Source organism: Meles meles, chromosome 9 (assembly GCF_922984935.1).
Source record: "Meles meles chromosome 9, mMelMel3.1 paternal haplotype, whole genome shotgun sequence".
In the NCBI taxonomy this organism is placed as follows: Eukaryota; Metazoa; Chordata; class Mammalia; order Carnivora; family Mustelidae; genus Meles; species Meles meles.
In genome coordinates, this window is record NC_060074.1 from 2,016,415 (window position 1) to 2,041,742 (window position 25,328).

General features: G+C 41.7%; 1 protein-coding gene across 1 annotated transcript in view; it reads right to left on the reverse strand.

Moving 5' to 3' along the window:
• Nucleotides 1-1,043: 1,043 nt before the first annotated feature.
• Nucleotides 1,044-25,328, reverse strand: part of COL5A2 (collagen type V alpha 2 chain) — a 138,410-nt gene continuing 114,125 nt past the window's right edge. Inside the window, exons 34-54 of the mRNA XM_046019102.1 lie at nucleotides 24,878-24,985; nucleotides 24,448-24,501; nucleotides 22,224-22,277; nucleotides 21,959-22,012; nucleotides 21,377-21,430; nucleotides 20,834-20,941; nucleotides 20,667-20,720; nucleotides 20,102-20,155; nucleotides 19,236-19,397; nucleotides 18,450-18,557; nucleotides 17,273-17,380; nucleotides 15,835-15,888; nucleotides 14,108-14,215; nucleotides 13,527-13,580; nucleotides 10,689-10,796; nucleotides 10,247-10,300; nucleotides 9,153-9,260; nucleotides 6,800-7,091; nucleotides 5,882-6,069; nucleotides 3,392-3,631; nucleotides 1,044-2,725 (exon numbers count right to left, since the gene is read on the reverse strand). Coding sequence (XP_045875058.1) covers nucleotides 2,579-2,725; nucleotides 3,392-3,631; nucleotides 5,882-6,069; nucleotides 6,800-7,091; nucleotides 9,153-9,260; nucleotides 10,247-10,300; nucleotides 10,689-10,796; nucleotides 13,527-13,580; nucleotides 14,108-14,215; nucleotides 15,835-15,888; nucleotides 17,273-17,380; nucleotides 18,450-18,557; nucleotides 19,236-19,397; nucleotides 20,102-20,155; nucleotides 20,667-20,720; nucleotides 20,834-20,941; nucleotides 21,377-21,430; nucleotides 21,959-22,012; nucleotides 22,224-22,277; nucleotides 24,448-24,501; nucleotides 24,878-24,985 — 2,271 coding nt within the window. The 3' untranslated portion in view covers nucleotides 1,044-2,578. The remainder of the gene's footprint in view (nucleotides 2,726-3,391; nucleotides 3,632-5,881; nucleotides 6,070-6,799; nucleotides 7,092-9,152; nucleotides 9,261-10,246; nucleotides 10,301-10,688; nucleotides 10,797-13,526; nucleotides 13,581-14,107; nucleotides 14,216-15,834; nucleotides 15,889-17,272; nucleotides 17,381-18,449; nucleotides 18,558-19,235; nucleotides 19,398-20,101; nucleotides 20,156-20,666; nucleotides 20,721-20,833; nucleotides 20,942-21,376; nucleotides 21,431-21,958; nucleotides 22,013-22,223; nucleotides 22,278-24,447; nucleotides 24,502-24,877; nucleotides 24,986-25,328) is intronic.

Sequence of the window (25,328 nt, forward strand, 5' to 3'; positions counted from 1 at the left end):
GAGGATGGGGACTCTGCGTACTTCTTCCCCTCAGAAAGTTGTGCACTTGCTTTCAGCCCTACAACACGATTCTGTTGAGAAGGGATGTTGTCTACGATTTCTGACTCTTGTCAATCTGGAATAAATGACCTTCAATTTGGCCATAATTTGCCAAATTTTATGTTCTGAGTTTGGGATTCTTTTTCAGCATTCCTTATGCTTTCTTAGCTTTTTTTCCTTCTTTTTCTTAACTCCGGTTAATTTTTGGAGTTTTCATTTGTATTTTAATAAATTAATAATCAATGAGTGTCTCTGTCCTCCCCAGATGTAGATGACTTCACTTCTGATCATGCAGAGTTTGAGATGTCAGTTAGCCAGGAGGACAAAGAAGTCCACAGACCTAATGGGACCTATAGATCTCCGACAAGTAATTGAAGGCCTTTGGAATCGTCTGGGTCAGCTTCTCATTCCTGAGCTCCAAATAAAGGCTGGTATTTCTATAGCTAGAGATTATTACTGTTTTTGACTTAACAGAATCACCACATATTTCTGGTTCATTTATCCGAACTTGTACGACCTGTATAGGTCAGACTTGAAGGAAGTTTTAATGCAAACAAAATTCAAAAATGTCTTTAGGTTCATAAATATTCAATTGGAAGATGTAGAGCTCAAATAACCAATTTGGGAAAAAACAATGTTGTGAAATATTGAAAATAAAACTCTGAAATCATTTAGGTTAAATTCATATGTGATATACTTTGAAACATATATTTTATCATCACAGTTTATTCAACCATGACAAATTAGTTGCTTTCTCTTCTCATCAGTAATACTACCCTGAGATTTTTAAGGGCATAGACAATGATAATTAGTATTGTGTTGCCTTTGTGGGTGATGTTGAAAATTGATTTTTGCTTCTGAGCCATTATATATATACACAATAGAAGGTCCTCATTTTGTCCTTCAAACAAATGGCAAAAAAGAATACTATAACACTTTACTTTTCACCATTGGAAGTAAAATGGATCTCCTATGTTCAAAGGAATGTCACAAAACGAAAACCATTGACATGACAAAAGCGTGCATTTAATTTGATGCTTTGCAGAGATACATGACTAAAGTTGCGTGCATGGCTTGGCCTTTGGGATGGTCCCAGATGTTTATTTTTAAAGAAAAAATAAAAACGGAGCCAACAAATGCAATTAAGGGGAAAGAAAAAAAAAAACCTGGAGACACAAGACCTACATGTTCTGGTCTAAGAAACATGCAAGTATGACAGAACATTCCAGATACAGTATGACAGATGAACAATGGAAAGGCACTGGAACAATGCTCCTTCTTCAGAGATGGGAAGTCTAGCAATTATTTTTTCACAAATGGTATTGATGAAACCATCTTTATTTTTAAAGAAATTTATAGAAGGAATTTTAGCACCATCATTAGAAGAAAATAGTAATACATTTTAGCCCTGCCTATCTCCAGTCTTGGAATAACAACCGAAGCATAGCACCTTTTAGTTCTAAAATATAAACAAGAACAGTGAGTCCATCCCAGCTTCTAGAGATGAGGTAGCTCATGCTAAGAAATGTTGGGTCACTTTTCCTACGAGAGTTCAGAGGCCAAATGTTCTAATTCTAATCATCACGTTTGATTAGAGTCAGCTCCACAACTGGAGTTTCTAAACCTTTTTCTTCATTATAGGCTTCAGGATGACGAGACGGTGCACGTGGAGGACTCTCGACGTCGGGTCCTGGACATATGTTTACAAAGTGGTACGTGTAATTTACTTTGCATTCAATGTCTTCTTAACAAGAAAGTGCAACTGTGTTCAATGGTGTACTCATGTAACTTCTATCTATGCTGGCAGATTGAGTCAAGAGGGAAAGATATGTTTAAATTTGAGTGACAAAAAAGTCTGAACTTACCACACTTTATAAAAATTTAAGATCACTTTGTTTCTCCACTGAAAATATGTTATTAAAAATTTTCATTTAAGATAGTGAGAAACTGATTTTTTTTCAAAGTTCTCTTTAAAGAGTCTTTATGTTAATTAAACAATATCAAGACATGATGGGGGTTTCTATCACAAGGATAAACATGTTGATTTCATTTTTAATTGGTAATCTGGGAACAAGACGTCACAGAAGGGCTCTACTACTATTTTTCAAACTACAGCCAAGTGAAATAAACATGTTTTGTGGTTTTACGTACCCCACTCTTTAAGCTACCTGCCAGGAAGAAGAATTTCCCCATAAATACTAAGCAACTTTGTCATTACATTGAAATAAGTTGGAGAAAATGGAGATTCCTTTATTCAATCAGTTTCCTTTTTTAAAAGGTGGTTGTTGTCATTGCTCGTCTTAAACCTAAACTGCTGTATTGAAAAATATTTTCAATCCCTTAAAACTTGAGGATTGTAAGTAAAATAAATATTCTGAAGGATGAGGAGGCCAGGCACTTAAGACCATACGTGCAGTGCTGATGCGGGACCAGCCATTATTCAAGAGTTTCAGGATCAGCTTCCAACAGTCACAATTCCTGTGCGTGGGCGGTCTCGGATGGCGGGGGCGGTGCTCATTGTCAATGCATTTTGGCTGCTTTACACAAAACAGACTGGCCCAATTTCGATGCCAAATTCTTGGTCTGTGCTGCCAACATCCACGGGGGCAAGGTCTATGATGGGTAAGCGTGCCACGTTCTGTGTTCTGTATTCAAAGACGGTCTTGCCCACGTTGCCATTTCGTTTCTGGAATTGAAAGGTGCAACGGGTTAGTGGTATAGACAAGTTATTCCAAAGATGTTAGACAAACTTCCAAGCCAAATTTTATAGTGTGAAAGCAATGAGTCCTAGAGCACTACTAAAGATTAAGAGCACTGCTAACATCAGGATAGGTCCTGGCCTGGCTGGCAGGCATTTCCTTCCTGATTTAAATTGAGGAAATACCTTTTGTTCTTCGACAGCTTCCCAAATGGTCGCTAACATACATTATGAAAGCCTTTTTGGTTTTCACAAATGACACTATAATTCGTCATTAAATATTTTCCCTTTTTAAAATTACATTTACAAGTGAGGAGACATACAAATCAGTGAAAAATGGAAGGGGTATCTCATATGGATGATACATTTTAGAGTCAAGAAATTTTAAGCCTGAAACTGAGGTGAAATAAAGTGACTTGCAGAACCACAGAGAGTTTGCAGAGGAGCCGGGCTGAGACCCGAGGACCCAGTCCTTTGTTCATCATTGTGCATTACAACTTCTGCGCTTCGTGGACTAACACACATGCGTGTTTACCTTAAAGAACAAGTATAAACAAAGTGGGGGTAAGGTTGCCCCCACTTCTGCCGTGACAGTACTTTTGTCAAAAATAAATTTCTTCTTCAACCAGGTCAATTCAGGTCAAAAGTACTTACCGAGCAAGTGTCGTGAAGAACGATGTACCTGAATCTAACGTTGCCTTCAGCTTTGATCTCCAAGTCGTTGGACCCTTTGAGAACCACAGCTTTCTTGAGGTTCTTGGCTTGATCATCCATGTATCCTACACTGTTTTTACAGATGTAAGTGATATTCTGGGAGGCTTCTTTCGATAGAAGGCGCAGGAAGGTCATTTGAGTAATGGCTGCGTTAGGTGACTGATGGTCTCCATAGACAAACTGAAGGAACAAAGCGTCTTTGTTATACAAAACACTGAAGAGTTTCATGGTGCCGTGTGTGTGTGTGTGTGTGTGTGTGTGTGTGTGTGTGTGTGCATGCATGTGTGTGTTGATCTCAGACATCAGTTTTGAGGAATATTACTTTTGTTCTTTCATATAACAACATACTTTACCCGCATATAAAAATATTTTGAAACTTCTACGAATATTCACAAGAACTTCTGTCCTTCTTACTCCAAACAAAAGGTAATGAAACCAACGATAATTATAACTCGTCAGAGAAAATCTAAGTGTTTTTTTTAAATCTGCTTCTCTATTTGTTTAAAAATATCTGGATATTGCTTTTTAGAAGCTACACTTGCGCATTGGCTTAACAGTGTGTCAAAAATGAGTCTGTTTTTACTGCTAATTGTAGTAAGAACTGGGACTCAATTACTGGCTTAAAATCATTGAAGACCCACTGTTCCATACTTAAGGAAATACGAATTACAAACTGTCCATTCGCTCACAAAAACAGATAATCAATGGGGCGCCTGGGTGGCTCAGTTGGTTAAGCCTCTGCCTTCAGCTCAGGTCATGGTCTCAGGGTCTTGGGATCGAGCCCCATGTCGGGCTCTCTGCTCAGCAGGGAGTCTGCTTCCCCGTCTCTCTCTGCCTGCCTCTCTGCCTGCTTGTGATCTCTCTCTGTTAAATAAATCTTAAAAAAAAAACAAAAAAAAACAGATAATCAAAAATATTTTCCTACAGGCTCTTTTCTACTTATCTTCTGTTTTGAATTGTATTTTCAGTGCTCTTATTGGAGCCTTTTACAGCTTATATTAACAAAGTTCCATTTCAACTGGGTATATTTAAATTTTAAAATTTCCTACTCATTAAATCCTGGTGGATTCTGGAACACGCTCTGCACATCCATACTGTCTCACTGTGCCTGCTGCGAGCATGCGCTCTGAGGAAAGACCAGAAGCAGAGGAGAGAGGAGAACTGCAGAATTAGGCTGCCAGCAAGAGATCTGCAATGAAGTACTCACATTATAAGAGGAAATGGCAAGGCTGGTTGAGAACCTAAATAGAGGACCATGGAAGAAACAGAAAGGAGACTGAGACTTAAAAATACTAAAAGAATTCATAGGCAGTCGACCCTTGAAGAACATGGGTTTGAGCTGCCTGCGTCCACTTATATACCCGGAATTTTCCAGTATAAACAGTGTACAGTACTGAAATGTATTTTCTCCTCATGATTTTCTTAACGCATTTTCTTTTCTCTAGCTTACCTTTTCGTAAGAATATAGTACGTACTACATCATGCAAAATATGTGTTAATGTCTTGTTTATGTTATGGAAGAGGTTTATAGTCAACCATAGGCTGTTAGCAGTTAAGTTTCAGGGGAGTCTAAGTTGTGTGTGGATTCCCGACCACACAGACTTTGCCTGAGGTTTCTCCCTAACCCCTGTGATGTTCAAGGATCAATTGTAATCACAAAAGTGCCCTGAGTTTAAATAATACTGTGGAGATTACATAGTGATTTAATTATTAAAAGTACTATTATGGTAATCATCTAATATTTATTTGTACCTTATCAGGTACTAGATACTATATCAAGCTCCTTAGTCACACAGAGACTCTGAGGTAGGTATTATCACTTTCACTTTATTTTTTGCATTTTTTCAAAGATATGTTTATTTATTTGAGAGAGAGCATGCATGAGCAGGGGACAGGCAGAGGAAGAGGGAGAGAGAGTGCAAGCAGACCCCCTGCCGAGCATGGAGCCCAACCACGGCTCAACCCAGGATGATCCAGAACGACCCAGGACCCTGAGATCACGACCTGAGCCGAAACCGAGTCAGAGGCTCTACCAACTGAGGCAGCAGGCACCCCATCACTTTCACTTCAAAAGGGCAAAACGACGTTTCAAAAGGTTAAGTGACTCTCTGAGGTCACAAAGTCAGCAAGAGATCCAGGTGTTGGTCACCAAGGTCTTCTGATGCTAAGTACAACTGTGGCAAGGTCCTTAGGTCTACCCCACGGTCAGTGTCACGTGAGTAAAGGAACTACTAGTAAAAACAATTACTTTTCCACATTCCATCATGGGGAAATTATCATTCAAAATTTATGTTCATATAATTCATAGTGAAGTTTATTTACATAATAATAAACCTGGCCAAAAATAACAGCATAGTCCTAAATCAATACTAAAATACAATAACTAATGAAGGGTAAAGAATGTAATTTTCAGAAAGCGTATTAAATTACCTGAGATCCTCTGTTCATGTCAAGGCCATACCACACAGGCTTGTGGTCGGACGACTTGCTGGCCCACCAGGTCTTGCGTGGCACGCTGGACGGGTTTGCCGAGATGCACGTCTCCCCCGTGTCCATGTTGCAGTGAACTCTGATGGCGTCTTCAACGGATCCCTGGTTAGGATCAATCCAGTACTCCCCTAGTTTCCGAAGGAAAAATACGCGCTAAGTCAAGAGAAGTTGAAACGTGATTATGAGTCTCTAAAAGAATGAACAGAGGGTCTGAAGAGAGGAACTCACTGATGAACTCACTCACTCTCTCTTAAGAGAGCGTACCTAGCTCGGGAAGGACCCTGCAGCTGAGGGAAAAATCACTGTTCGGCATCTGCACACTCCCTACGGCCGGGCACTGTGCTAGGACACTTAGCCACACCATGTGCTGAAGGCTCAAAACACATATGGGAAGGAAACATCATTATCCCCATCTGAGAGCTGGGAAACCTGTACCAGAAGGAGAAAATCCTCAACAATTAAGTGTCTTTGCCAAAAAGGGCGTGTTCTCATTACATTTAGAAAGCCAGTATTTTACAGCAAAATATGACTGGAATCTAATAAAATAGCATATTGCCAAGACTATGAATGAAGTAAGTAAATGAGTTGAACCACAATTAGAATGGCTTGAATTATCTCTGGAACCGCGCGAAATGGCATCATTAATAGTCTGTCCTCATCTATCACACTTATCGTCACATCCTGGGATTTGTCACGTCACGGTCCTCACCACTAAGGCATAAATTCTGCGACATGTCTGCCACTTTGACTTCTTGCGTCTGTCCCTTAAGTAGAAAGTCCAGAAAATATTTAGGGGCGCAGTCGGGAACACGATCCGGAACAACAGATTTTACTCAAATGGGCGGGTTGTCCACTCACCGCTCTGCTTTGCAGAATGGCAAAGCTTTAAGTCTTCACACGTCCGGGCCGGATGCTTTTTAGAGCCATCGGGACTGCGCATGGTTTCAATCTGACTACTGAGTGACTTCAGGGTGGCGTGGACCCCCGGGTCTGTTTTGTTTTTGTCGTCTGGGGCTGCCTGATCCTCAGTGAACTCTGGAAGGGGGTCCGGTATGCTCTCATCATAGTGACCCATGATATCTCCAAGAGCAGCTGTAAGGTGACCAGGTGGCCCGGGGGGACCAGGTGGACCAGGCTCACCAGGAGGACCCTAATTTTTAAAAAATTAGAAATGCAGTTAATGTATTTTTTTTTTTTTTGGTTTTTGATTTTCAGCTGGACACAAAGGCATTGATGGGACTTGGTATGTGGGGGGTTACAGTGTGATACCCTGTTTGACGGTACTGACAGATCTGTGACCTCATGACTTTGTTTCCTAAGAGTTATTTATTTATTTGAGAGAGAGAGAAAGCACACAGGTGAGTATGAGTGGGGGAGAGGGGTCTCTCAGGGGAGAGGGACAAGCAGACTCCCCGTTGAGTGGTGAGCCTTGCATGGGGCTCGATCCCAGGACCCTGAGATCAGGACCTGAGCCGAAGACAGATGCTCAACCCACTGAGCCACCAGGTGTCCCTGACCTCATGACTTTTTTAAACGAGGTGGCTCTGGCCTGCTTCGGTAACTTCCCGAGCATGAGAAATGACGCATAACTTCTATCAGGCAGCATGTCTGCAAGCCGGCGTCTGAGACCCACACAAACCAAAGCACAGAATGTTTGCCCGACGTCACCTTGCAGGTGCGCCATGTTTCTGTTGAGTGTGTGGAGGCAGACGTTCGTTTCCAAACTTTGGGGCAAGGCACACTGAACTACTTCAGAAGGATTTATGGGCCGAAGCTGGACGAGGAGATGCAGCGAGTTGTGGGTGCTGGTTCTTAAGGCCTCACATGGATGTCAAGGAAGTGCCCACAAGAAACATCCCCGAAGACAATTAAAAAGAAAAAAAAACAGCCCCGAAAAGAATTTTCCGCTACGATCACATACGGAAGGAAGTACAGGAAGGCTTCTTACGTGCATTAACGAGTGTGGAGATCGAATTTCTCTGTACTAAGCAAAACTGAAAAAAAGTTCTCTTCAGCCTTTTTATTAACAAAACAAACAGCTCTCTTCCCCACTATACAAGGACTGTTGCAGTAGCAGGGAGATAAGCACAGAAAGTGGCCGGGACTCGGCAGGCCGTGGATCCTCAGGATCAGTCCCTTCCCAGGGAAGAGCCAGCAGCTTGAGGGCCTGGGGGACGGCCTGTGGAGATCCGTAGTGCATGCTGTATGCCGCCCGCAGGCAGCACGGTCCTGGCCGTCAGAGGGCTGCAGCTCTCTGCCCGCTACACCACGTGAAGTGGCCCTGAACACGGTGCTCCGACCTTCACTGCCAACCTGGCCTCGACCTCAACAGTCTGGTCAATCTGGTGGGTTTTTCCTTTAAGGTCATATCATGATTCTATGCGTCCCTTTATGCTAATCGGGGAAGAGGGTTTTTTTTTTTTTTCTTTCTTTCTATCAAGGACCGCTGAACCACAGAACAAAGGCGGTCAAGAGCCATGTGAGGCCCAGGTGTTCCAAGTCCACAGCTGTTAACCGTTCCCAGGGAAAGGTCTAGGAAATATTCCTCTTGACCATGGGGAAAACAAGGCTATTCCATCCACATAATAAATAATAAATATTTGGCTTAATGGTCATATCAGTAAGAGAAGAGACAATGAAGAAGGAAAGGTAAACAAGACCACCGGGAAGAAACAGCACAGAGGGGCGCCCAGACTCACAGACACACGCACACACGTGTGCATGGCAGAAATGGGACGGTGTGTCCCAAATTCCTGATGTTTCCCAAGTCAATACTCTTGGAATTTCTCATAAGAAGTTTTAATTTAAATCCTCTCTGAATGTCATTTCCAATAGAGAAAAATAATTTCATTCTTTTTCCTTTCCAGCATTTTCCTGAATGACTACACTCATGAGCCTCCCATTTAGTATATTGCCATTTAAAGCGCAGTGACGTTTCACAACTTTAACTATAAATACAATCCCAGCCTGCTGCTTTCCCTCACTGGTGATACATGACGTCAGGGCTTCTGTAGCTTGGACTCTGATGTGCTAGAGTCATCTGTGTTAAAATACTTGCAGTGGTTACTCATATAGGCAAGCTCTTGTGTGACTTCTAGGTTTGTTTCCAGACTCTTTTCGATCTCTTGCCCACCGTGCTGCACTGATGTTCCTCGGACAGAGTCCAAGCTCTGGAACCAACAGCGTAATGTGCATGAAACCCCGTGATTACCTCGGGTCCTGCTTCTCCGACACTGCCCCGCACACCAGGAGGCCCAATAGGCCCAAGTGGTCCAGGGTTTCCTTCTTTACCTGAGGGGCCAACTGGACCTGGAGGACCCTGCCAGAAACAAGGACCATATTTTAGATTCTAGGAAGAACACTTTTTACAATGATCATCTAATCAAAGGCCTCCTTTCCTCATGGAGCTATCATAATGGTTTCTCACTCATTGTCCTGCTAACCAATCAATGGCGTTCTGGCTCCTTAGTGTTCACTGTTGGATCACACATGGATTCGCCATCATCCACGTGTGGTAAAAGACCAGCATCAGCCAAAAACTTTACTGGACTGGTCATCTACTGTTATGGGAAGAAGGCTGTTTCATCAAATCTCATGTATTGTAGAGTTAATCAGAAATTTAATTAATTAGGACTAAGGAAATGGCAGATTTCCTTAATTAATAAGCTAAATTTGTGTGCTTATTCCCCAGGATCTCATCACTTCCCAGTTATGTTAATACTACTCTTCTCAATGTTATGTATGATTTGTTTACCCTGTATTTAGACAGAGCATTTTTTCCAATGATTGTCCTAGTAGTTACGTGTGTCAATTGTCATAGGACATTAACGACCTATCGGAGGCAACATTGATACCAAAGTAGAATTTTCAAAATCCTCAAATACTGGTTTCATTTTATGATTTGCTTCTGAATTAGCCTTATGCAAATGACTTCTGAGAAAGTATCTCAATTACTTAGAGGGGAAAAAAAATCCAGCTTCAAAATCTATTTCCACCTCGTAGTAAGTCCTACTGTATCTTCTCAAAGAGGTCAGTGAAACTTCAGTGACCACAGACTAGAAAACGAAGCAACAGATCAGTATTTACGCAGCAGGTGGAAGACTTCAATGGGGACCCATGAAGCAGCAGTTCAGATTTCAGAATATTTCTACTTAAAGGTTGCTGAATGGTTTGTCTCATATATTTGCTACGAGCTTCAGGAAACCGGGGCTGACTTCAGCTTCAATGCCATAAATATGATACCTAACATTATGTCACCAGAGCATTATTATTTACATCTGCAACTTGGCAGGTTTTGTTACTTACTCGTGGGCCAAATGGTCCAGGAATACCAGCACTGCCTTGTTCACCATTTGGACCCTAAGTAGGAAAAAAGTAAAAAATGTCGCCAAAATATTTACACCTACAGTTTGTCATTCTCAGCTTTTAAAAATGGGCTGTCATTGACTTTAGCAGCATAAAGTAGTTTCTTGAAGTCATCAGCCCCTCCTGTGTCTACACGAATGGACCGATACCAAACTAGAGAGCACTGGCACGTATATCCTTTTGCTTTATTTCCTTCCTACAAAATTACAGCTGATATATGGCAGATTATAATGGGTAATGGGGTAATTAAATATTCAAGATAACTTTCAAGTGAAACTGAGATACAAAAAGTCCAACCATTTTATGGACAAATAAATATTCATGTCAAGCGACTTGTGTATTTTCACACGGAAGGCAAATGCTACTTAAAGGAATAACTTACAGGAGGTCCAGGAAGACCTTGAAGACCAGTGAAGCCCCGGTGGCCCTTCTGACCCCGGTCCCCTCGGTCTCCGTGATCACCTTTGTCGCCTCGAGGTCCTTGGGGTCCCTGAAACAGGGTCGTGGCACAGACAGTGCCGGGTGAGACTACAGTTTACCGCAGTTTTAATTTCTACAGTTGTGTTTACTACACTTTTGAGTACAGCACAGCAGTCCCCCCTTATCCATTATATGTTCTGTGACCCACAGTGGATGCCCGAACACGACACTATGATTTTTCCTGTGCATACATACCTATGATAAAGTTAAATTCATAAATTAGGCACAAATTAAGAGATTAACAAGAACAAATAACAAAATAGGGCCTTTGCAGCAATATACTATGATAAAAGTTATGCGAATGTGGTCTCTCTCTCAAAACATCTTCCTATACCGTACTTATGGTTCTTCTGTGATGACGTGAGAGGATAAAATGCCTACGTGACGAGATGGAGTGAGGTGAGTGATGTGGGCACTGGCGTGGCGCAGGGCTACGACTGACCTCCTGACAATATGTCAGAAGGAGGATAATTCGCTTCCTGACTGCACTCAACCGCGGGTTGCCGAAACCCCGCACAATGAAACGACGGATAAGGGGGAACCACTATATGAACTAACATAGTTATCTAAACAGACGTAGACCTAGAAGTGTTTGTCTATTTTCCTCAAGGAAAGATGGTGACCACTAAAAACACAGATATGCAATCCTAAAGATTCAGTTTTTTTAAATGTTTACCCTGCTTTCATACTAAAATGATGTCTAAGTTTGATCTAACCTCCCTGAAACATTTTCCACAAACTGTATTCCACATTATGCTGACATAATTATGCAAAGACATTGCCCCATACCTAGATTCTTTTAAACTAAAACATGAGCATTTATTTACTTGCGTCACTTCTAGGAAAGTTAAGTTTATTAACCTTGCACCTGGGGATAAGCCAACTGGATGTCACAGCTGGGAGTACGTTAAGGAAGTCGGCACATTTGAAAGTTGTTAAGAGAGTAGATATTAAAAGTTCTTACCACCAGAAAATAAAATTTGCAAGGTGTGTGAGATGATGGGTGCTAATTAAACTCACTGTGGTATTGTGATCATCATTTCGCAATATATACATACATCAAATAATTGTGCTATGTACTGTAATGATGTTATATGCCAATTATATCTCAATAAAAAACTGACAAAGTCTTGTTCAGGCAAATGGAACAGGAATATCATCATTAAGCCACTCTCCTCTAAAGAAAACCCAAAGAAATGCTTGTTATCCTTCTATCTGCAGTATCTGTACCCAAATCCATCAATCCTGATCCTGAGAAACTAATGAAAAAAGCAATAAATAAGCATCTTCTTGTGGGATAGACGCTAAGCCTAGAGAAGAGGTAGAAACTGTCAGATTAATCTGATCAGTCTCGGCGAGCTGCCTTTTTTTTTTTTTTTAAAGTCTTGGAAATGAGAGCAGCTCCAAGAATCCAGTGATTCCTAATAAACAGACCGGAGGAATAGGGTCACCGACTATAGGGACAACTTCAGTTGTATTTAGTTTTCCTAAAAGATAATTCAAACTCTATCAATCTGACTTTGGAGAATGGAAAATATCATCAAATAGACTGGCTTTCAGGTTAATTATTTTTTTAATTAGTTTTTGTTTGGTTCTTTCTCTTTTATTATTTGGTCATCCTAATTGTCAAACAGTATGGGAATCTTTTTATAATAATAAGAGTAGATCTTCATTACTTTTATATATTTTATATAATAATACATATTTAAATACTAAAATCAGCCTGAATGTTTTCATGCCAGAGAGGTTCTTTTGTTTCAGGGTGTCCTAAAATTTCATAACTGAAAATAAACTAAACCAGAAAGCGCCTATTTAAATTATTATTATTATTTTTTAAAGATTCTATTCATTTACTTGACAGAAAGAGATCACAAGTAGGCAGAGAGGCAGGCAGAGAGAGAGAGAGAGAGAGAGAGAGAGGGAAGCAGGCCCCCCGCTGAGCAGAGAGCCCAACGCGGGACTGGATCCCAGGACCCCGAGATCATGACCTGAGCCGAAGGCAGCGGCTTAACCCACTGAGCCACCCAGGCGCCCCACCTATTTAAATTATTAACTAAAATTCATTTAATCCTGAAAAATAGACCACATTGTTTTTGTAACTAGTTAGAAAATCGCTCACTTGACATGACATGTAACTACAAAATCTTCTCCAGTTAGGCTCAAATCCAAGCTGAGAATTATGATTTAATAACAGGCCATGAATTTAAGGCTATAGTTTTTTTCCATCAATATAGACATTAATTTATATAATGAGTGTGAAAGGAACGTGGCCTATTAGGTTGCCCATGAGAGATGCCTCATTCACGGTAAAGCATCTGTATAATCATCATAAACCTGGAAGCATTTGCAAATAGCAAAAAGATCAGAACAGAAGCAGGGTAGTCTGGCTGAAAATAAAAAATTCTTGACTAGCTCTTTTCAAGTTTACAAAGAGATTTCAAACCCATTTTCTACGTAATTTTTAGAAAATCTCAAACAAGGGCACTATTATTCCTATTATTTGGAGAGAAACCCAGAACTCCAAAGGTCTTCATTGATTATCGAAAGAACTCACAGTGAGACTCAGAGGACATATCTTAAAATTATAAAAACAAAGACAAACTTCTGGGTATTAATATTTTTGTCCACAGTTTGAGGAGCTTGCTAATTTTCATTTATGAATCTTAAGTTGTACTTCTTTGGGAGTGTATATATTCTATATGAGAAGATTTTTATTTTTGAAGAAAAACAGGGAACTTACAAGTAAGCCACGTTTTCCAGTTCGACCAGGTGGTCCTATAGGACCCCGAGAACCCTAGAAGAAATTTTTGCAAAAATTGGCATATACAAAACATGCATATTCTATATAAACACAGAAATCAAAAATATGTAAGTTGGATACTTATATGTGTTTATGTGTATCCATGTGTATACTCTTACGGCTAATTGGTTAAAACCAAGCTAAGGTCCTTAGGAGTAAGAACGTGCTCACTACAACTCCAGTGACACAACGTTAGTCAATTTTGTGAACTGACTTCGCTGAACAAAGGTCCCCTGAGCGGATTATGCTAAGACATTAACTAGCTTAAATTTAACATGACGTGTACTTACTACATTTCCTATAAATCACAACATCTTCGGATGATGACATTCCAAGCATCAGGATTTCTGAACATCTACTAGAAACCAAATGTTTTCCATTAACCTTAAAAGCAGCCTAAGTCATAACTGACTGTTTATCACTCCTTGTTTGGACTTCTTTATCAAGTGTGCACGTATGACCGTGGGCATGTACAACACAGTGGTGTCTGTGACTGTCAGGACGAAACGGACTCTCCTTACCGGATCTCCTCTTTGTCCTGCATCTCCTGGGGCACCAACCGGGCCGGGAGTTCCAGGGGCACCCTGAGAGCCTGGCAGGCCTGCAGGTCCAGGGTCTCCACGATCACCCTGATGAGAATGACCATGATATTATTCTTTTCGTGTTTATCCTAAACCAATGGCATTCTACAGGCTCATGCTATTCATGGTAAGAAAATAATGCATTTTTTAAAACCTAATTTTTATTATTCAGCTTGTCTTTTACTTAAAAATTTTACTTATATTATTAATAAGTCAAATTGAAGAGAATAAGACTATTTCCCCCAATTTCCGATGTCCCCTCCCCGTTATCCTCTGACTCCACAGTCAAGGTCACTGGAGTGCGGCACTGTCCCATCGCCAGAATCTGTCATGCTTCTTGTAGCTTCGAGCGAACCTGTTCACTTGGGCACACACTTCCCTGGGTGTGGAAACTGGGAAAGTTTTAAGGAAACCACTTTCTAGATTTTCAACTCCACGTGTGTTCTCTCAGGGAACTGATCTGAAGTATCCTTCCCTATCCCTCTTTAACAATCAGCTCTCTCCCATTTTATGAAAGAAAAGCATCGTATCTCTCTGCAGGCTTATTATCTTGCAATGCCTCAAGGAGTGAACAGCTCGGGGCACCAAACTAAGGACTTTTCCAGAATGCACAGTTCACTTGAGAATAAAGCAATGTGGTATTCGGAAAAAAGAGGCTGTTCCTTATTTTATCCAGGTAACCCAACTATGTCAGTCTCCAAGTGTTGATTTTAAAAATTACACCGTGGAATAATACATCAGCAAAATCTTTGAAGACTACTGCATTGTACAATGTATACTGACCGAGGGAAAAAGCCAGGTGCCAAGAGAACTTGCACTCTCTGGCTTTGCAGTAGATGGGAAGGGTTTACTCTAAGATTCCTCAAAACTCTTTCTTTCCCTTCCTTTGAGTACTTACTAGATACTCTAAACATGTTACTTAATGCACAAACATCCAACGGAAAAAGTATTAATCCTGTTTAAAGTATTTAAAACTGAGGTTCAGAAAATTTGTTTAAGGCTGCACCGCTGGTTACCGAAGGAATCAAGATTGCGGTGAAAGTCTGTCTGACTTCAGAGCCCGTTCTGCTACATGATGAGCTCCCAGAATGAAGGGTCGTTGTGCCATAATAGACGTTAGCCTGGGGGACTGATTGTTCGCCTGCTGTGGACTATACGTAGTCCGAGACAACTGTGTGATGACCCAAAGGGGCTGGGACTTCAGAGAAATTTGGGGATATTTTCAGTTCCGCCTATGTCATGAGATTTAACACACATCATGGGATATACAGCATACAGAAAGACACATGGTTTGTTTTCTCGTGGGGCATTCACTTGAGCAGACGAGTAGAGAAACTGAGATGGCGCCCAGCTTTATTTCTGTTTCCACTCTCTTGTGAACGAGTTGAAATTTAGACTACTTCATCTGTATCCTCATCCAAAGCCTTCATGTTTCACCAGATACGAAAGCAATGTGCTTTCCTACAATTAGTAAGAAATGCCATCTTACCTTGCTGTGTACTCAAATCTCATTTCACTGACAAGATCTGTCTAAATTATGACATTACACAAAAAAGTAGCTACCGTCAGAAAAATCAGGGCTGCCCTGGAGCAATGAAATCTTCAGTATTACAAAGATTCCAAATTTACATTACTGCAGATTTCATGATCAGTGAAACCGCCCTTACCCGTTCTCCAACAGCACCGTCCCGTCCTGGAGTACCATCATTACCAGCTGGACCCTATAATGAATCACGTTTGAGAAATGAGTTAACCAAGTCATGAAAAAACCCATCCCAACTGCCAGAAAAGTTACCGCACATTTTCCACCTCTCTTCCATAAAGTATAAATTAGCACTTATGGAAATTTTAGTAGAAGAAAGCCTTTTGCCGTCTTTTCTATTACTTGGAATCGCTTATAAAATTATAACACATTCTTACTTTTTTTGGTGCCAATTTTAATACAGTTTTATGGAAGACATTGCATTTTCTACTTACAATCAGTGCCTATAAAGTGTGACGCTATTTCCTTGCCCTGAGCACGTCTTCCATATTCAAGCATCAACGAAACCCGGTTATTTAGTATGGAAGCTCAATCTTAAAACTGTCATGGAATTTGCTACAAATTTGGGTCCTTCAGTGTTTTGTGTGGAACAATACTAAATCTATGCTCAGTTGCCTTAATCAGCCTCTTCACTGGTGGGCCCAGAGGAGGCAGCACCAGACGGAGGAGTCCCCCTCCCAGGCACTCCCAGCAGGCGCCTGCACTTAATCTAAATTCTTCATTTCTGTTTTTTATTTTAAAACAGCGGGGGGGGGGGATCCTCAAATCCTTTGAAATACATAGGCAATAATTTTATTCTTAGAATTTTATGTTTTGTGTGTGTCACCAGTGAACGGTTTTCCTCCTTTTCATATCTGAAGCTCATGCAAACAACATCCTTAACGTTTTAAAATAAAACAACTGGGTTTAGATATGAAACAACTTTTTAGAATACACGTTCTTCTCTTATATTACTTTTTGACTTTTTTCAGAACTATGCTTTTATCGTTTGATGAAAAATTTCCCTGAAAGGTGTGGATTGTTTCAACAAAACGTGACACTGTCTTGTGATTTACTCATGAAAGCACTGAACGGAGGAGATGCCAACCTATAACTTCTCAAATCACCTTTCAAAAATCGATTTCCTCGCAAACGAGACTCGGGAACATGACCTGCATAATGCTACTGCGTGGTGGTATTTAAGTAGAGGGATCTCTCCCTACTTCTCTCTTTTCGCAAGCTTTAATCGTTGTATTAAACCTATCCCCACAAACCTTGGCCATTTTGAAAAATGCGCCATCATAGAGTGACGTAAGAAGGAACGGAGGTGTCCTTCCACCTTCGAAACAGTTTGGCAACAACCTGGACCAACGGACATACTTGGCTGCGACCAGATGAAGTCGGCGCCAAGACGCCAACCTGACCGCCTCCTGCCGTCATGCAGACGAGTGTCCGGGAAGGAAGGAGCATCAGGAACATCACCGGGAAACTCCAGGTCAAAGGATAACTGATTTCTGAATGAAAACACTGTCCCCAGGACCCCCAGATCGCAAGAGGAGAGCGACTGTCCCAGGAGCACTTACTTCAGGGCCAGGCTCCCCTACGGGGCCATTGGAGCCGGGGGGTCCCACAGGTCCGGGTGGACCTTTATCTCCTGGTGCTCCGGTGGGTCCGACCTTCCCGGGTGTGCCCTGAAACGAGATGTCAGTGTGTCAGCTGCGCCCGCAGAGGTGTCGGAGGCCAGCGCTCGTGACTCCAGTGGGCACCTCAGTCCCCCCTTTCGTGATGCTCCCCGTGATCGCACCATGTCCGGAGGCTCGTGTCTTATCACATCCATCCCCACACATCGAAGGGATTGAAAAGGGTCCTTTGCCGCCCGCTCAGGTGCAGATTTGGGGATCCAACCCCACACGCTGCAGTGGGTTCTGCTGCCCCCGCGGGAGCTGCACCTTGTCAGGACGCAGCCGTCACACCCACACCCGCCTCGGGCTCCCGGCTCATTCCTGCAGCCACGCTCGGGTCTCGCTGTCACTGGGGGAGATTCTCCTTCTGGGTCCGTGGCTCTTCCCATCCCAGCAAGATCCTCCCAACCCCGGCTGGCGGGTGTCAGGCCTCTTCCCACATCCTGCTCCCGGGCCTGCCATGCATCGCTCCATCCACATCCCACACACAAACCCATTTTCCTCCCCACAAGCCTGCAGACTCTGAGCTGCAAAACTTAGTGTCTTCGAAGCCAACAGGAAGCCAAACGCTCATCGCCCTCCAGGGAGTGTGAGTTCTTCGCGCCCTCCCGGCAAGGAGGCCACTTTTCGGGCCGACTCTGCAGCTCGGCCCACCTCCACCTCCAAAATTACTGTGGCTCGATGACTTCTCCCCTTTGATGATGAAGGAAAACTCGCCCTCTCAACTGTGAGACGCGGGGCTTGGATGAGGCATGTGTAGTTAAAAAGAGGCGACCTACTCCCCAGAGGAGACTAGCCCCCTTCTCTAGCTCCACGGGTATTTTTTGATTTTTGAAGGAACATTTAGAGTCACCCAAAATCCATATCCTTGTTGGTCTACTTCTCTGGTCCCAGGGTTAAATAAATAGAATTTTCAAAGACTTTGCAAGGTGCTTAAGTAGAGGATTTGACATTCAAAGTCAAAGGTTTTTTGTTTCTAAAAAAGACTTTAAATCTACTAAGAAAAAAAAGATAAAATCTCTCTTCACAAATTATATTGCACATAACCAGATGAAACATGACCGACGCAGCCACTCACCGCTGGGCCTGGCAGGCCAGGCATGCCCCTCTCTCCACGCTGCCCGGGCATGCCCACAATTCCTCTTTGTCCAGTGGTTCCAGCTGGACCCGGGGGGCCATCAGGACCCTAATTTTGAGGATAAACTACAGTTAGAAATTCTCCAATGTAAAACCATATGCAAAGACCAGATCACAGCTTTACAGGTTTTTCAGACCACGAAAAACATTCTGTTTCATAAAACCATACTACATACGACAAATTACAGTCGTAATTTATAGTCAAACACAGAGCCTCAACATTGTTTAAAGGGGAAAGCAGCTCACAGAGTTCCAAGAAAATTGAAGAGTGATGTGCACATTGACGGACTGAAAGAGGTAACTACTCAGGCTTTATCCCTCTTTTTAAAAAGACAAAGAAATTTTTTAAATAAAGAAAAGAAATAGTAATGAAGCTAAACATATTAATGTTTTGAGACATTTAGATATCAAATAAAATGTGTTTTGGAAAAACTGTCTTTATATAGTGCATATATTTAACAAAGAACGTTCTCTTATTCAGTTTTTGAACACCACGCCCATTACTGTTATATTTTATACTTATACATTTACTTCTTCTAGAGCAGAGAATTGTAAATTTAAAACATATAGGGCCAAGGATTTATGAAAGTACCCAGGTTACTGTATAAACTTTTTCTTCACGGCAGTGAACACGATGGGGATCTATTAGTAACTATCTCTACTAGAGGTGGCCATAAACCAAGGTGCCAAACCTGAGGTGATCGTAAAACCAAGGTGCCAAACTTACAGGTTGCCCATCTTCTCCCGGGTCTCCTTTGTCTCCTGGGCCACCAGGGGGGCCAGCTGGTCCTCGATCTCCCACTCGCCCATGAGAGCCAGGGTCCCCACGAAGACCTGGGGGTCCCTCCTTCCCAGGTTCCCCTAAGGGCCCCGCAGGTCCCAGAGCTCCCTGGTATAAGAGAGAAACCCAGGAAGGCAAAGTCAAAGCCACTTTAGAGGACCTGGTTCAATGGCCTCTTGGGTCCATTTTTCCTGTTAGATAATCAGTCATTCAGTAGATTTAAACAAAATTAAACAAAACACAGCTGCAGATTCATTTCCAGGAGGAAATCTAAATTATTTGCAGACAATTACATTCGATTCAATATCAAACGTGTGTTTAAATTAACTCGAATTTTCAAACTTCCTAGCCTCTACTCCATCAGTGAATAGATAACATTTTCTTCTGTCTGTCCTGATCTTAAAATGAAAGAACATTTACTAGACAAAGCTTCAGGGATGCTTTCCAACTGAAAGGAGTGGTTATTCGCACATGGTACTGTTAGAACTTAGTACCCAAGTGGAATGACAGTCAAGCGCTGGGGTAAGAGGACTTGTAAACAAGGTACTCCGAGAAGCACTGGACAGTTAAGACGATCTTGCTGTGACGGGACAGTGGTGGTGTGAATCATTAGGGTCAGGGTTGTTTACATGGGCTAACAAATCATTAAGGGATTAAATAAAAAAATAAACAGTAACTCAAATATGTATGTGTATCTATATCATGTGTACATGTGAGTTTGTGTGTATTTTCCTGTGTATGCGTGTGTGTGCGTGTGTGTGTGTGTATGTGATTACTCCACTACCCAAATCTGAGTCACTGAAATGACTTACAGGTGGGCCTGGAGGTCCAACTCTGCCAGCAGAACCAGGAAACCCAGTAGCGCCCTAGAAATACAGTATCACATGAGCAATTTTAGAATCATTTGGTTCTATGTACTTTCTGTTTTTTTCCCACCGGGATACTGAGGCTTTAGACTCCCTTCCTTGTTGTAAACAATAGATTATTTTTCTTGTACACTACGTTTCTGAGAATGGATCTGAGTTAACTGGTAGGAAGGATGCTACTTTCCCCTTTCTACTTCCCATTTACCTTGAGCACATACAAGGATGTCCAAGGCTCTCCCTGGAATCACATTCATCTTGGGTATATCAGAGCCCTGTAGAGCAGTTCCCAATTACCCCATACCCCTCCCATATGGAATGCATCCTTTATGTTATGGAGGATGAAGCTGGATCTCCAAGGTCATAAAACTAATTGCAACCCAGATCTCCATTTACGGGCCCTTTCCACAAGGGTTTACTTGTGCAAGTAAAAATTCGTTGTTATAGCCCCAGATTCACTTTAAAATGGCCAGAAGTGCTAAGTGTCTGCGACCAGAAATTCAAACCAACTTACAGGTGGCCCCTGAGTTCCTCGGCCACCCTTGAGTCCAGGAACACCATTAGGACCCTACATGGAAAGAAATGAACAAAAGATCACAATAAGGAAGCAACATGGGCTGAACACAAAGTCTAAACATTAAGCACGTAACTCAGGTTTTTGGTGTTTTTCTTTCCACTTACATGAGGGCCTGGGGATCCTGCTAGACCTTGTGGCCCAGGAGAGCCGGCATCTCCCTTCTGTCCTGGCTCTCCGGGCTCCCCTTTTACTCCAGGCTGCCCGTCGGGACCCTATATCAATTGTTTAAATAACCAGTCGATTATAATACTTATAGACAAGCTATTCAACAGTAATTATTACCAACGTATCATTTAACCACATATTGTTAAGTGGTGCTTTGTAATCAGTATTAAAGCACAGGAGGAAAAAATGCCCTAATGAGATCTTGGAAGGCAGTCAGAAAATAAGTTATCCCACCACATTTTTATTATACCAAATAAGTGCAGAATTTGAAATAGTGTGAACTCATCCATTTGCGTGCCAGTTGTGAAAGAATGTAAGAAAAGGTGACAGACTGTACTGAAAATGAGAATATTGCCTAGAAAACTGGAAACTTTCCAGCATCTTTAGTATACTTCAACACATAGGACAATGGTAATTAATTAAAATTATTGTTGTCCCGGGAAGAGTGTTCACTGTGAATTGGAGATACTTGAAGACCATACCTGGGGTCCCGCAAAACCAACAGCCCCAGTGGGGCCATTTTCTCCACGAGAACCCTACGAGAAAACAGACATTACTGTGGCTTCCACACGTCACTGTAAATGGGAACAGTATTTAAAAATACACTGCGTGTCACAGGCTGACAACAGGTCATGGAGCACGACATCAAAAACGAATGATGTACTCTATGGTGACAAACACAATAAAAAATTTTTTAAAATACAATTATATAAACTTGTAGTGTTTTGAAATGTTTTACAGACGATTAGATGTGTTTCTTGAGGAAGACTTTTAAGGATGATATAGAGATAAGGGCCATAGAATAAAATTTGCGTGGTCTGAAGTCTCTAAAAAGTTTCTTAATTCTTTAGTAAACGAGCTGCTTACCGAGATTTAATAGATAGCATAGAAATAACAGACAGGTAAGTTTTTGAGTTTAAAGAGAAGTAAATGCGGAAAACTAAGATGTTACAAATAGCCTGAACCAACAGACATGGTTTTACATAAATATCAAGACAAAAGGATGGGTTGTTTTCCTGCTCAATCCCATTCTAGAAAAAAACTATCAAAACACTCTCACTTACAGGATTGCCACGGGAGCCAGGAGGGCCAACTAAACCTCGAGGGCCAGGTTCACCCTGCAAGAAGACGGTATGTGGTTACTGTCCAAAGCAGGAGCAAAACACAAAGCACCTGGAGGGTACTGAGCACCATGTGCAGGGCGGATGCGGGAGAATTCTGAGATGACCGGGCCCAACTACCACATGTGAAGGAGAAAACGGCATGAGAAAGAGCTATCATCCAGATTTCCCGATTCCGAACCCACAGAATATCAGTTTATGATGTTACCTTTTCTCCAGTGGGACCTGCGGGACCCGGAGGACCCAAGGGACCTGGAAGACCCTGTCGATGGACAGAACATGGACATAGTAAAGAAGCGAACGTGCGGGATTCTCCATGATTGAACAAACAATCACAAAAGATCCCATTTTACATGTTATAGCTTAGCTGCTCTTGCAAAACATGGTCTATAATACATGGTAATAATCTGTATATTCTTAAGGTTCTCCTGTTTACTCTGAAACAATTTCCTGGATGTTGTCTACAACACATTCTAGTCTCTCCGCCTCAAGTCAGATCTGCACGACAGGGTCTTCGAACACCAGTTCTAAGTTAATGCGGCTCTTCTACATGTTTCCATGTTTCCTGGCTTTTCTTCTTTCGTATAGAATATTATAGTCTTAAAATCGATGAACGAAGTGCTACTCTATTTTTTTAAAGTGAAACTGTGATAAAGCATTGAGTTTTCTACATTCTCCTAAGATTACAAAGAGTGTGAGGACCCAGCTGCACGGAGGGTGGGGTCTTGGCGCTCAGAGCCTTGGGAGAGATCATGCCGGGGTTCGAACTGGGTCTTCTTGACATGTGGTCACACTCTTTAAACTGGACTGTCATGGAGTCTTTTCTCGAGCAAGTTTTCTTTCTGATATTTGTACATTGCCTCTTCATAGGCAGCCCAAATATTCTGCTGTCATTTAATCTTTGTATGTACTACGAAAGGAATTTAAGGAACAAAAAGGACATCTTAAACTTATATTCTTCTAAGAACATGAGAATACAGTGGCCATATATTTTCTAGATCTATAATGGAACATTATTCTTCCAATAATTTACCCAATATATTTCCTTAAAGAGTTGGATTAAATATAAAGATCACTTCATCAAATTCCCCCCTTTTTTTTCCTACAGAGAAAATATGTTACTCATCTCTTCCCCTTACTGTGAGATTACAGCAAGCAGTCTGCTCCGCTTCCTCCCTAAAGCAATGCCCTTCCGGAAAATAAGGCAGTCATTGCTCGAGTCCTGTTTCTATCACACTGCGTTTTCAAAGTTGGTTTGTGGGAACAATAGACAGTGTTTCAGATTTCACCTTAAAATAAACCGTCAGCGCAGCCCTCCTTCAAACAGCTCTGCACTACGTCACTACGCACTACAGGCCGCCGATGACATCAGATAGCAAAGTGTGTCAGACTCACTCAGACCTTTCTTGAAAGATGGAATCAGATAGGAGAGCTAACTACCAGGCAAGAAACAGCAAGTTCATAACTTGCTACATTAAGGAGATTTTCAGAAAAAAAGAGAAAAAGGGATAATTACCACTCAGACAAAACTTTCTCTTTATTTTACTTTATTGTCTTTATCAAAAGCTAACATGATCAGGGCATCAACAGCGGCTCAATGTGCAGAATCAATACGTTAATGATGGTTCCACGTGAGCTCTTTCTGTGTGCTCTTACCAAGGCACACAATGACAACTGCCAGCAAACCACGTCACACCGAAACAGAAACTACTCCTCAAAGATCAGGAATTATTTCAGGAAATGTTGAATGTCTGAGCAGCTGTATCTACCTGCTCTTACACAAGAGAATGATTTCATTAAAGTCTAAAAAACTATATTCAGTCTCTCCTTAGAATTGCAAATGTATTGTATGTTTGAGAACGGAAACCTTGTTAAAGGTCAGCTTCTGACATGACATTAAACAATGCCTTGGGGTCAATGATCTTCTTCAAATTTCACTTCTTCATCCTCTTTATTGATGAAAGCATTAATGATGAGTCATTGTGTGGTAACTTTCTCACCCCTAACACCCAGCATATTAAGAAATATTCACCTCAACTTGCTACAGTGAAAACTCTCCTTGCCTGCCCTGGAGCGAGGTCTAGAACAGCTCAGTGGATCACCACATGAACAAAAACACACATTGCTTATGAAATAAAAAAGAAGATGGAGAAAGACAAAGGGAGCCCCACTGCTTAAAGCGCTGTCTCATGTGCACGGGAAAATGTGTTCTGTTTCATTCCCTCGACAATGACTACTTTTTGGCTTGTTCTGATTCAAAGTAAGCAAAAGGAGTATCCATGATTGATCAACGTCAAATCTCAAAATTGATCGCCTTCCAAATCCTGACCATATGGAAACACAATGAACTTTACTTCGGAACGTTCAGGCAAATCGTGTGATACTGACAGTGTTGGTTCCCGGCTCGGCAGGGAAGGGGTGATTTCACTTACTCTTGTTCCATCGTTTCCAGCTGTCCCTTCAGCGCCCTTTTCTCCTACACCACCCTGGGGAGACACACAAAATGCCATTTACTCATTTGTCTTCTTCTCTCACTTGGGGGGAAGGGCACATGAGGACAGGGACTTATCTCTTTTGATCATAGTTATATCCCCTTGAGCCTAGAACAGTGCCTGGCATTTTCTGGATGCCAGTGTATTTTCTGAATAACTATAGGTATTGAAAGACAGAAAAAGAAAAAGAAAGAAAGAAAATAGAAGGAGGGAGGGAGGGAAGATTGACTTGTGACTTAGAATGGTAGAAGCAAAAGCCTGGTCAAAAAAATATTCAGGAGGAATTTAGAAACTCCAAATGAATGAACTAAAACAAAACAAAACAAAACAAAAAAAAAAGCAAAACAAACAAACAAAACAAGAGACTTACTCTGTCACCCTTGGGGCCTGGAGTTCCTGCAATTCCTCTCTCTCCTGGCATACCTTGAAGTCCCGGTGGGCCCGTATCTCCGGGGGTCCCTGATGGCCCTGGACTGCCCTACAATGAACCAACAATAAGGGACCTCGCCGATACGGTATTAAGATTGAGCCACATGAGATTTCTCTGCTGCTAAGACAAAAAGAGTGCAATATCAGAGATTTCATATGGTTCAACTTAGTGTTTATATTTTTCATTTGTGAAAATTTTCTCTGATCTCATTTTTTGGAATCAAAAAGATTTTGCCTTTCTAATCGTTGGTTTATGTTTTCAACTTTTTTCCTTGGGGAAATCGAGCACCAAGTCAAATACAAACAATGGTTGCCTTCCTTGCTCTCTGACAACATCATGCGGGTCCTGATAAAGGAGGGGACGTTACTCTTAGACAGTATTTCACTCTCAC